At 37.8% G+C, this 13415-nt stretch overlaps 1 protein-coding gene across 1 annotated transcript in view; it reads left to right on the top strand.

The window, feature by feature from the left end:
- Window positions 1-7983: 7983 nt before the first annotated feature.
- Window positions 7984-13415, top strand: part of LOC137647270 (uncharacterized protein C3orf38 homolog) — a 70754-nt gene continuing 65322 nt past the window's right edge. Inside the window, exons 1-2 of the mRNA XM_068380667.1 lie at window positions 7984-8356; window positions 11307-11445. Of these exons, the coding sequence (XP_068236768.1) occupies window positions 11316-11445 (130 nt within the window). The 5' untranslated portion in view covers window positions 7984-8356; window positions 11307-11315. The remainder of the gene's footprint in view (window positions 8357-11306; window positions 11446-13415) is intronic.

The raw sequence follows: 13415 nt of genomic DNA, 5'->3' as shown, positions 1-13415 counted from the left end.
ATATATGAATATATATATATATATATATATGTATATATATGTATATACATACACTCACATATATACTGTATATAATATTTACACACACACACACACACACACACACATATATATATATATATATATATGTGTGTGTGTGTGTGTGTGTGTAAGTATGTATATATAATACACACACATTTATACATGTATAAATAAATATATATATATATATATATGTGTGTGTGTGTGTGTGTGTGCGTGTGTGTGTATCTGTATTTATATATAAGCAGTATATATATATATATATATATGTATATATATATATATATATACAGTATATATATATATATATATATATAAAACATCTCCTCCTACGCCTATTGACGCAAAGTTCCTCGGTTAGAGCTTTTAAATCAATACTTCTCCATTCATCATCTCCTACTTCACGTTTCATACTCCTCAGCCATATAGGCCTGGGTCTTCCCAATTTTCTAATGCCTTGTGGAGCCCAGTTGAAAGTTTGGTGAACTATATCATCATCATCATCATCTCCTTCATTTAATGTAAATAACATACATATTCCATTTGATTGTCTGTTCGTATTGGTTTACTTACATTTATAGTAATGATAAAACAACAAACAATTGATGCTCCCTTAAAGGGCTTCGAGTCAATTGTCATCCTTCAAAACAACATTCAAAAATTGACCCCCGAACCACAATCCAGAAAAGGAACAAAAGGAAAACAGGTATATTTCTCACGTGGGCCGTAAACACATGCTTACGGAGCCCACAGAATCCTGCAAACAGGAAGTATGTGAAATCACCTGGAACCACTTTCTACACATGCCGAAATTCTAATTAGTTGAAGTTCCCAAGGTAGGGTCAAATGTTGGTCAAAATTTGCGTGGGAAAACGCGCTGACCTTTGTCGACATTTGTTGTTGTATTGTTATATTTAAAGGGATCCATATTTAAAAGCATAATATCCATTCAAACGCTTTACTAATGCTTCTATTATTATTATTATTATTATTATTATTATTATTATTATTATTATTATTATTATTATTATTATTATTGCTACTACTACTACTACTACTACTACTACTAGCTAAGCTACAACCAAAGTTGGAAATGCAAAATGCTATAAGCCCAAGGGCTCCAACAGGAAAAAGTAGCCCAGTGAGGAAAGGAAATAAAGAAATGATATAAGAAGTAATGGAAAAATAAAAATAAAAATAAATATTTCGATAAACATCAACAACATTCTACAAGTATTTCTGGAGAGGGGAATGTCTGCTAAATTCCTAACACCAATCCAGTCCAATCCTTCTCTATCATCTCCGACTATTCTACGCTTTACAAAATCCATGAGGAGGATAAACAATATAGGTCACAACACATTCCCTTGGAGTACTCCGCTTACGTCAGATTATTTTGAGATTCAAATGTGTCCTTATATATAGAAGAATTTCAAGGTATCCATATTTCACAGTATCCAAATTCAACGACATACATATCTTTAAAATATCATTAAACACATGTGTACAAACTTTATGTTTTTTTAAGTTTTCGAGTACTGACATTTGTAGATACCCATATTTAGAGGCAGTTTTATTTATAGATACTCATACTTGAACGTATTTATTATTTACATATTTCATTATTTCCATATAATAAATAGGATTTCCGTAATTAAAAGCATTCCCCAATAGATATTTCATCATATAAGGGTATCTGGTCTTCGTTTACTATTCGTACTGATCGTTATTTTCAAAGTTTTCACAATTCCTGAAAATTCGAAAGAAAAAAAATGGGAAAATAAAGAAACGCTCCCTTCTGACCTTTACTTTCGGATAAATCAAATCTTTTGAACTTAAGATAATTAGATGAAAAAAAACAGTTAATCTCTTTTAACCTTTATTTCTGGATAAATTAAGTCTTTTGAACATAAGATAAATATATTCTTTTGCTCTCTCTGTTTACCAACTATTTCTTCTTCTCCTTCTTCTTCTTCTTCGTCACTTAACCCTATCGCGAAGTTCCACTGCCAGGCAACTTACGTACGTCATTTCCGTTCACGTGACCGACGCACCGCGCAGACGCCGTTCGGTTCAGATCACTCCGCCGGAGGGTATCACTGAGGCCGAAGGTCATGGGAATAATCCCGCGACCTCTGGGAGATTGATAGTTACTTGCGGCGTTTATCCTGGTGGAAAGCAAAGGCTGGGGGTCAATGGCGGTGAAAATGCGACGATGTAGCTTTAATTGGTTTGATATCCTCTCGTCACCTGTGTGCTGTTTGTAGAGGTTGTTTGGTTTTAAAGGATGATTTATCTCGGGAGGGAAGAGGAAACGTCTCTTCCCTGGGATTGGATTGCTATATAATTATGCTAATAAAGAGAACATTTTAAAATAACATACATAAACGATTCTCTCAAAAAGGAACGTGGAAGAAGAAATAGAATTCCCAGCATTATTATTATTATTATTATTATTATTATTATTATTATTATTATTATTATTATTATTATTATTATTATTATTATTATTATTGGCTGAGCTACAACCCTAGTTTGAAAAACAAGATGCTATAAGCCCAAGGACTCCAACAGGGAAACGTAGCCCAGTGAGGAAAGGAAATAAGGAAATAAATAAACGACATAAGAAGTAATGAACAATTAGAATAAAATATTCTAAAATATTATCAACATTAAAACAGATATTTCATATATAAACTATAAAAATACTAATGTCAGCCTGTTCAACATAAAAACATTTGCTGCAAGTTTGAACTTTTGGAGTTCACTAGATTTATCTAGTCATCTCCGAATACATTGAATTGTTAAATAATATTTCATAAATAGTCAAAGTTAAAACTTAAATGATAGACAGAAGAAGGTCTTTGGAAGCTAATCTTGTCGTAGAAAACGAAGGAATTTTTAAAATTTGGATAAATTTAATTTTTTTCCCTTTAAATGGATACGTATACAAAAGACTTGAAAACTTTCTGTTAATCCTTTGAAGATTCACTTGAAGAGGCAAGGGACATTGTCATTGTCCTATCAAGCAGGACAGTGCCATAGAGACTAACTATATTACATATTATCAGCTCCCAAGACCCCTCTCAACCCAAGGTAGGACTAAGGAGGCCCAGGCAAGGATGGTGAGGTTGCAGCGACCAAAGGAACTAACGAGTCTGAGCGAGGCTCGAACCCCAGTCTGCCAATCACCGGTTAAGGATGCTACCTCCAGGCCAACAGTTTAATGCACTAAAACTAACCGAAGAATATTTTCTTAAAACATATATATAATTTGAATATAATTTTAGGCAATGATGCATGGGCTAGTTAATTAATTTATGAAGAGAGACACCTTTATAAATAAATCTGAAACACGTTTCACAATATTTGCTGTAGTATGTAATTGGTAATATTTCTTTCGAATATATCATCATTATCATCATCATCTCCTACGCCCATTGACGCAAAGGGCCTCGGTTAGATTTCGCCAGTCGTCTCTATCTTGAGTTTTTAATTCAGTACTTCTCCATTCACCATCTCCTACTTCGCAATTCATAGTCCTTAACTATGTAGGCCTGGGTCTTCCAACTCTTCTAGTGCCTTGTGGAGCCCAGCTGAACGTTTGGTGAACTAATCTCTCTCGGGGAGTGCGAAGAGCATGCCCAAACCATCTCTCTCTACCCCTCATCATGATCTCATCTACATATGGCACTCGAGTGATCTCACTTATAGTTTCATTTCTAATCCTGTCCTGCCATTCAACTCCCAATATTTTTCTAAGGGTTTTATTCTCAAATCTACTAAATCTATTGGAGATTATTTCATTGTCCTATCATGAGGAGGATAAACAACATACGTAACAACACGTTCCCTTGGAGTACTACGCTGTTCACTGGAAATTCATTTGATAAGACTCCATTAACATTAACTTTGCACTTGCTATGCTCATGAACAGACTTAACCATGTTTACTTATTTATAAATGGCATTGAAGATATAACTGTAAGGTTATATGCTATTCTAACGTTGGTTAGCGAGTGGATAACATTTAACAAGCAAAGCTTTATTAGTATAAGACTGAGTTTATAGTTGTGGGTACGAAAATTTGCTTTAGAAGCCTTCGTGATATTCCAATGAATATCAACATCAATTTGGTTTCTTTAAAGGACTCATTATTATTATTATTATTATTATTATTATTATTATTATTATTATTATTATTATTATTATTATTATTATTATTATTATTATTATTATTATTATTATTGCTGTTGTTGTTGTCACTAGCTAAGCTACAAGCATAGTTGGAAAAGCAGGATACTATAAGTCCAGATATTGATAGTGATCACCAGCTCCTTATTGCCACACTGAAATTAAAACAGAAAGCACCCAACAGAAAGGTAGATAGAATACCTAGGTTTGATACAACCAAGCTTTTAGAAGAAGAGCACAGAGAAACATATGCAATTAAATGTAGGAATCGATTTGCAGTGTTAGAGACTTTATGAGACGAAAAGCAGGCAAATAATGAAGAACGGTGTGATATTAAGAACATATATCAGTCAGTTGTTAGTAAAGTCTTGGGACACACATTTACAAGGAGAAAGCCATGGATATCAAATGATACTTGGGATACTATTAAAAGGAGACAAAGACAGAAATTGATTGTTGAAAGTTTTCGAGGAAGTAATGGAAATTACAAGGTAGAACATGCTAAGTACTACAGTATTGATAGTGAGGTTAAAAGAAAAGCCAGCAATGACTGGAGAGAATATTTAGACAGTAAAGCCGATGAGGATGACAAAGCTATGAATTCATGGAGTGGCTTTGGTGTTAGAATCGCTCATAGAATTATTAATGAAATCTCGACTGGGGCAAAGAAGAAGCATATACTGTACCCATAAAAAAGAGAGATGGGTCTTTTATAACAACAGAAGATGGGGAAAGACAACGTTGGATGGAACACTTTAGTAAGGTTATGAATAGGAAATACGAAGAGAATAATTTGATTGATAAACCTGAAGCTGATGAAGACCTTTATGTACCCATGAATGAATTCAGTGTGTTTGAAATCGAGAATATCATTAAAAACCCCAAGAGATGGAAAGCCCCCTGGATACAATGGAATAACTGCCGAGATAATACTAGCGGAAAATGAAGTGACTCCCAGAATAGAATTTGGCATGAAGAGGCAAAACCTGATGAATGGGAGTTAGGTGTGTTGGTAAAAAAAGAAGAAGAAAAAAAAAACAGGCTGATTGCAATAATTACAGAAGCATAACACTTACGTCAGTTGTTATGAAAATATATAATATGCTTCGGAGGAGATGATGATTCTAAAGAGACTGTAGAGAAAGATTGATGAAAAGCTGAGAGACGAGCAAGCGGGATTTCCAAACGGTAGAAGTTGTACTGACAAAATTTTCATTTTGAGACATTTTGTACAGTAATGTGTAGAATATAGAAATCCGCTTCTGATAGCATTGTGGACTATGAAAAAGCCTTTAATGGTGTGCTCCGGCCAATCTTGTGGAGAGTCCTGGGTTATTTTGGAATTCCTCTTAAATATGTAAATTTGATTAAGTCTTTTCATGAGCATAGCAAGGGCAAAGTTAATGTTAATGGAGTCTTATCAAATGAATTTCCAGTGAACAGCGGAGTACTCCAAGGGAATGTGTTGTCACCTATGTTGTTTATCCTCCTCAAGGATTTTATAATGCGTAGAATTGTCGGACTGGTGTTAGGAATTTAGCAAACCTAGACTATGCTGATGATGTTGTCCTTGTTAGCAGAACACTACAGGATTTGGAGTGCTTGCTTACCAGAATGCATGAAATATCACACAAGGTTAGGCTCAAGAAAGACAGATGGTGAGAACGGAATATGCAATGGAAGATGAAATGTCATTGGAATGAGAAAGGATTAATGAGGTAGAATCATTTGAGTATTTAGGAACTATGATATCTAATACAGGGTCTTTAGAATTAGAGTTTAGTGAAAGATTGAAAAAAAAAAATAGACAATGGCTAGGTTAAGTAAAATTTGGAAATCAAATCTCCTGAAATTACATATAAAAATCAGACTATGTATCAGTTTAGTAAGATTGGTGCTACTATATGGACATTAGTCATGGTATGACAATGAAATAATCTCCAATAGATTTAGTAGATTTGAGGACAAAGCCCTCAGGAAGATATTGAGAATTGAATGACAGGGCAGGATTAAAAATGAAACTATAAGAAAGATGACGCGAGTACCTTATGTGGATGAGATCATAATGAGGGATAGATGGAGATGATTTGGGCATACTCTTCGCATTCCCAAAGAGAGATCAGGTCACCAAACTTTCAGAAGAGTTGGAAGACCCAGGCCTACATGGCTGAGGACTATGAAGCTCGAAGTAGGAGATGATGAATGGAGAAGTATTGAATTAAAAGCTCAAGATAGAAACGACAGGCGAGATCTGACCGAGGCCCTTTGCGTCAATAGGCGTAGAAGGAGATGATGATGAAAATGGGTGCATCATGTGCAAATAGAACTCCATGGTTAGGAAGTAGACTACTTTCGATAGATCAATATTGTGGTATAGGCCTAAATACATAATGGTTGGACATAATGCCACTCTTTTTAATATTCAATAGGATGAATAATAATTTTCAGTCCATACTCAACACCAACAATTTGATCTCTAAAAACAAAAGATTATAGATTATTTAGTAATAGCCTAGTTCATGTACAGTACAACTATCGTATATGATCGGAATTGTTACACTGCAGTTTTATCAGAATATAAATGATAAATGATATAAATGTCCTGTAGAGAGTGGGGTTCCCCTGCTGTATGGGACCATAAAAGCAGCCATCAAAGTAAAATAAAGTAAGTTAATAAGCTTCAAGCCCTTCCAAATGACTAAAGTTAAGATATCACATATTCTAGTATTTGTTGACAAAGAAAAAATCGAAAAGAAGTCTGTGTAAACTAATGTAAGTCCTGGCAATCAAGACATTAATTTTCCAGAACTGGATTAACTGAGGTAATTGTATGCATTATGAAACATAGGCCTATGCTCAAAAACTAGATTGTTTACTTGGTTAAGAACGGGGCAAGCTCATTGATCCCTGTTGCACATTATTATTATTATTATTATTATTATTATTATTATTATTATTATTATTATTATTACTTGCTAAACTACAACCCTAGTTGAAAAACAGGATGCTATAAGCCCAATGGCTCCTACAGGAAAAGTAGTCTTGTGAGGAAAGGAACTAAGGATATAAATAAACTGCAAGAGGAGTAATTAAGAATAAAATAAAATATTTTAAGAACAGTAACAAAATCAAAATAAATTTTTCATATATAAATTATAAAAACTTTCGAGAGGAACAGAAATAAGAAAGAATGGTGTGCCCGAGCCCCCGAGGATACCCTCAACCAAGAGAACTCTAACCCAAGACAGTGGAAGACCATGGTACGGAGGCTATGGCACTACCCAAAACTAGAGAAGAGTGGTTTGATTTTGGAGTGTCCTTTTAGAAAAGCTGCTTACCATAGCTAAAGATTCCCTTCTTCATTTTACCAGGAGGAAAATAGCCAGTGAACTAGTGCTATAATTAACCCCTTGAGCAAAAATTTTTTGGTAATCTCAGTGTTGTCGAGTGTATGAGAGGACAGAGGAAAATATGTAAAGAATGGGCCAGATTATTCGGTGTATGTGTAGAGAAAGGGAAAAAGATTAGTAACCAGAGAAGAAGGATAATGTAAATTTATTTACCTGGCCAGTCAATGGACCGAATAACTCAGTCAATGGACCAAATAACTCAACGGTAGTATCTCAACGGGTGGCTGGTGCCTTGGCCAACCTACTAACTATAAACAGATAAAAACAAACAGTAAGACAAATAAATACACAAATAAAATGATTTAATAAATCTATGTCATATACAGATAATAATGACCATCTTGGAAGACGGCGGCAGACAGACAGGTTGCATGCAAACACAGACTGTCCGACAAGTGGAGAATGCGCATTTTGATTTAAAGCACAAAGATACCTAACATACAAGTTAAAACTATAAGCAATTGCCTTTAGAAGCCGTAACGGTATTTCACATGTATCCAGGCTTCATATCAAGGTGTTGCATTAGCGATCTGAAGATGAAAAACAGTAAATCAACTCGGTATTAAGAAAATAAAACAATTTTTTCTTCTCAGGAAGCGACCCATTTGAGTCACTAATAAAGAAACTGTGTCGAGTCTATCGAATCCTGCATACATATTAACTCACCGCCTTCGGCTATTATGATCGGCACAGGAATTCCCACTTCTTTCGTTCCATGCCTTGCTTGAACAGGTACGTCTAGTGCTTGCAGTGATTGTATTTGTAAAATGGAATTATTCATACATCTGAATTTACAGCCTGTTGCGTTTTGATAATGATGGTGGCTAACCTACCCTAGGCCTCGGTGAGGGTGGGCTTATTAGGTATATGCTACGTTAACCACGCATGTCTAGACTACCAAGATATCAGATTTTGGTGGAAAAGACTCGTGGATTATTTTGGGTCCTGTTGATTAACGTTCTTTTAATTAGATAGGTTGTTATTGAGATACTACCTCTAGAGAGTTATGGAGTCTTTTGACTGGCCAGACAGTACTACATTGGATCCCTCTCTCTGGTTACGGTTCTTTCCCTTTGCCTACACACACCGAATAGTCTGGCATATTCTATAAATATTCTCCTCTGTCCTCATACACCTGACAACACTGAGATTACCAAACAATTCTTCATTGTTCAAGGGGTTAACTACTGCACTGTAATTGTTCAGTGGCTACTTTCCTTTTGGGAAGGGTAGAAGAGGTTCTTTAGCTATGGTAAGCAGCTTTACATTACAATAATACCCCCTTTTTTCCCTCTTGTTTTGTTAAAGTTTTTTTATAGTTTATATAGGAGACATTTATTTGAATGTTGTTACTCTTAAGATATTTTTTAATTTTCCTTGTTTCCTTTTCTCACTGGGCTATTTTCCTTGTTGGAGTCCCTGGGCTTATAGCAATCTGCTTTTCCAACTAGGGTTGTAGCTTAGCAAATGATAATGATATGAAAGGATTGTAGCCTAGACTCGAGTAATTCTTGCACAGGCTAAAACTGATCTAGGCTGTGTGAGGTTTACAGCATCTGTAGGATAGTCTATGGTAGTGTACATATCCATGTTTCCAAAGATGGCAAGAATAAATATACCCTACAGCTAATGCTTCGTCCATTAGAATATAGCGTTATAACTCGTCAACATCGTAGTATTTTTTAATGCTGTACGAACAAAGTTAGGGGGTGTATGTATGATAGCGGCCACCTGCAAGTATGATTACGGTGTGATGGTCTGAACGATCCTCCGGTCTCAGAATTCTCCTTGATCATCTGCGCATGCGCAAACATGACCGTTTGCCAGTGCATACGAGGTTGATGTTTTATTTTCCTGTAATCTTAGCGTGCGCAGCTCAACATTACTGCTTGCCAGTACATACGAGCTTGGTGTTTTATTTTCATGCGAGCGAAGCGAGCTAATGGCTGAAAAGAGCCATTATACAATGTCAAGGACAATTCTGAGACCGGGGGATCGTTCAGACCGTCACAACGGCTAACTTAGAATACGGCAGTGTAATGGGGGTCACCTGGGGGCCGTTAGTCCCTCGTTAATTAAGTAGGTAAGGACACGGTTTGTAGCTTAGGTTAGGGGTAGAAGTTGAGGTTAATTCATGTCCATTGTTAATCCACAAGGGAGGAACTGGCTGCTGACATACAAAGGCTCCAAAGTTAGTTAGCCTAAGTCAAGAGTAGCTCAGTATGGTTCTATATTTAGCAAAACTTTACCTGTGCATCATTCATAGGTATTTTGATACCATTGATAAGAATGTGTCACGTAAGGTTAGTTTAGGGAAGCGAAGTTATAGGAGATGAAACCGCAAACTCCGCCAGGAAGACTAAGGCCATAATTTCTTAGGTTGTGTAAGGGGGAAAGTCATTTTTCTGTTTCCCAAAACTGACTCGCAGATAAATATTTGTCATTTATTACCCGAGTTAGGTATGTGTTTATTCCAGCGTTGAACAAATTTTTGTAGTTGAGTATACGAGATCGCTGCAAAGCAGGAAATTGCGGAATTTTATCAGGGACAAATTGCCTCACCCTGGTTGCCTAGATATCCTTGCCCCATTCTCTCTACAGGCATTGAGCGTCCGGGTCCGCTAATCATTGTACTCGCTTGCCACTCTTGTTTCTTTTCCCTTGCCAGCTATTTTGTTTTGGTTAATATTTAAGTGTTGGCACTGTATGATAATGACTTGCCCAGTGCTCCTGAAGTGGCAGTTAATTGAGTAAGAATGAGCTGACCCATATTAGTTTTAATTAGCTAATGTTAGGCTGACGAGAGCACTGTATACAGTACTGTACTCTACTGGGGAATGCCCTTTAAAATACAGTTGTTCCTTCCTGATTTATTTGCTTGTCCTAGACATTTGTCTATTTCTAATTATAACTTAAGATGGAAAACAAGTGTTTAAAAACAAAAGCAAGTTGATTTTGGCTGGATGCAATAGTGAATTACATTATTTTCTGAATGCAACTTGTTTAATGTCGAGAGCAGAGTATTTTACCTTGCTGGGAGATTTAACTTCTCTGACTGCAGGAATTGTACATTTATCTGCATCCAATAGCATATGGGGACATTTAAAGAATTATATACAGTAATTTACTCCATATTGATGGTAAAATTCAAATCACCATATCACTTACACTATATGAAGACAACTATACAGTAGATTTTCTTGAGAGAAAATCTTACTTCTCGTTAATCATCCTACTGTTAGACTTGTTCCTTGTCACATTGATAGTGAGGAGTTTTGGAGTACTCTGACTTGATTACAGTACCTTTCAAAAAAGTCTAATATACTGTGTAGTACTTTATATTAAAATACTTTACCATTACAGAACTAAAATGTGAATGGATAAGAAAAGTTTGAACAGATTTTAAGGAGTGAGAAACTAGATATTGATCCCCATTCCATAAGAAATAAACGTGAACTACTTTTGATCGCTCTGTTACTGGGATCAAGCAAAACAAGCAGGGAGAAAGTTTCAAAGCTAGGTCAAATGTCATTAAACTATTACAAAAATTCCGAGCACTGCTAATCTCAGGGCAGTATGTTAGGTGTAAGATAACAGTTACTGCACTATACTTTGACCCATTTTCTATTTTCTTATAGCTGTGTTAATTGTTTGTGATTAGTTAATTATGTCAATTTTGCAGGGGCCACTCATGATGTCTTTGCTTTGTACTCCTTTTGAGCCTTACCTACGGGACTTTCTGAACTACTTAGGGCAAGAAACTGTATTAGCTTTAGCTCGTGTTGCTACAAACAATCGAATTGTGCCAACTACAACAGATGGTAAGTTTATCAGTGATATACCTAAAAGATATTTTATTGCATCAACATTTCAGTCTCCTATTGATATAAAGTCTTTTACAGTATTGTCTCTCATAGTCATCTTATTTTTTGACACGAATACAAACCCTTGTTTTTTTACATAGAATAGGAGATAGAAATTAGTGTACTGTAGACTGGAACACGGCTATAAAAACCTGTAACGAGGTCTCAACAACCGTTTTGGTTGTTATAGGTGGTTGCGGGAAAGCACTGTCTCCTCGCTTACTCATACGGTAGTAATCCCACTTAGATTTTAGCCATGGTTGGGAACAAATGTTCTTTTCCATGCTCCTGAAACTGGCTGTCAATAAGACACGTTCATCCTTTTGGGGTGATTTCGTGTCTCGGCACGTCCGGAGTAACATTCAATGAGTATTCCTCCAGCGCTCCCACCCACATGGGCAACAGTGCGAGTTGGCTTGCCCATCCCCACCCTTTAGAGCACGCCTACTCTTCGTGGGTCTGGCAGGTGTCTTCGCAATGGCGAGAGGTTGCCCTTACCTTGGAGTTCATACCCCCTGGGGGCTCATAGGGGCCAACACAACTTGTTGTCCGTTCCCCATTACTTCTCGTAGCTACTGGATGATTTGTGGAGGGATCATCCTGACCATCGTAAGCAGCCGACGACTCGTGAACCGCCTACTCGTCAAACTCTCATAAATCACCTGCTATGCGTGAACCGCCTGCAGCCCGAGAATCGCCCGTTCGTCCATCAGCTCGTTTGCCTGCTCATCCATCAGCTCTGAAATCACCTGCTCATTGGTGATGATAGCATTCTTTGCAGCGTTCACACACATCACAAAAACCATCACCCTCTCGTGAATCGCCCATTCATCGCTCAACAGGCTGAGCATTCTCAGACCAATGCATCGCTCACCTTCTGAACGCAAACAACGCGTGAATCGTGTCAACGCGGATTGTTGGCCTGCCGTCCACCTTTCCGTCCAGCTACGCGGGAATCGCCTCCTCATGAATCATCTACCCACCGCCCATCCTCTCGTTCAGCAGTAGCGATTGACCTCGTGATTTTGCGGCATCACTCGTCAATGCGTAGACATTCTTCGGCAATCGTCACTTCAACACCAGGCTTTACGTCAACGATCGCCAACGTGTTCGCATCAGGAGGTTTTTCGTCGTTTTCCAATGCGTCAGCGGCTGTCACTTGCCCAGCAAACGACCCCAAAGGTGAGTTCTCATCCTCATCCAAGCAAGGATTGCCAGCTGCAGCCACCAAAGGCGGTGGTTGTAGATACTAAGAAAGGTAAGATGGTCTCCAACCTTTCACTGGTGTCCTATTCCCCTCCCCGCAAACACATAACTGTGTGACTGCCGGGGAAGGAGGAAGAGGGCAAGTTTCAAGGATTTAAGATCATCTTCGGTGCCTAAGTCTACATCGTCGGGTTTGAAGACTTCTCGGAAGGACCCTTCGGGAGATTTATCGGATAGTGCATCCAGGAGCAAGCAGCCGTGCTTCAGCGCCTTGGTCAGGACCATTACCCAGGCCTTTTTTCCAATGCTTCGAGACCTGCTCCAAGATTAGGGGTATCTTCTGTGAGTCCATCATCGCCTCTAACCACCAACACCTCACCCGCCGAAGTGAGAGGCTTGCATAGGAATGAGTCAGTTTCGGACTTTCCCTTTCCGTCACCAATGGAAAAACCCTGTGAGGAGAACTCCGTCTCACCCTTGGATCCCTAAGAGGGTCCCATTTCTCTCCCTGCCAAGAAGATCATCACACCCAGACCTTCGGTCTTGGAAATCCTGTTTCCTCTGGAGAGGGAATCTGAAGATTCCAAGACAATGCCAAAGTCCTCCTCCAGTGTTCAGAGACCCACAGAGGGGGTCAGGAGCCAAGTTGGCCTTCTTGTTGATGACCGCAACCCACTCCGAGCGAGACCTCAGGGAACGACATTGCTGCCAGCCCAGCTCCA

Source organism: Palaemon carinicauda, chromosome 9, assembly GCF_036898095.1.
Source record: "Palaemon carinicauda isolate YSFRI2023 chromosome 9, ASM3689809v2, whole genome shotgun sequence".
NCBI classification, from domain to species: Eukaryota; Metazoa; Arthropoda; class Malacostraca; order Decapoda; family Palaemonidae; genus Palaemon; species Palaemon carinicauda.
The sequence above is the reverse complement of the archived record's forward strand: the minus strand, read 5'-3'. Positions and strand labels throughout refer to the sequence as shown.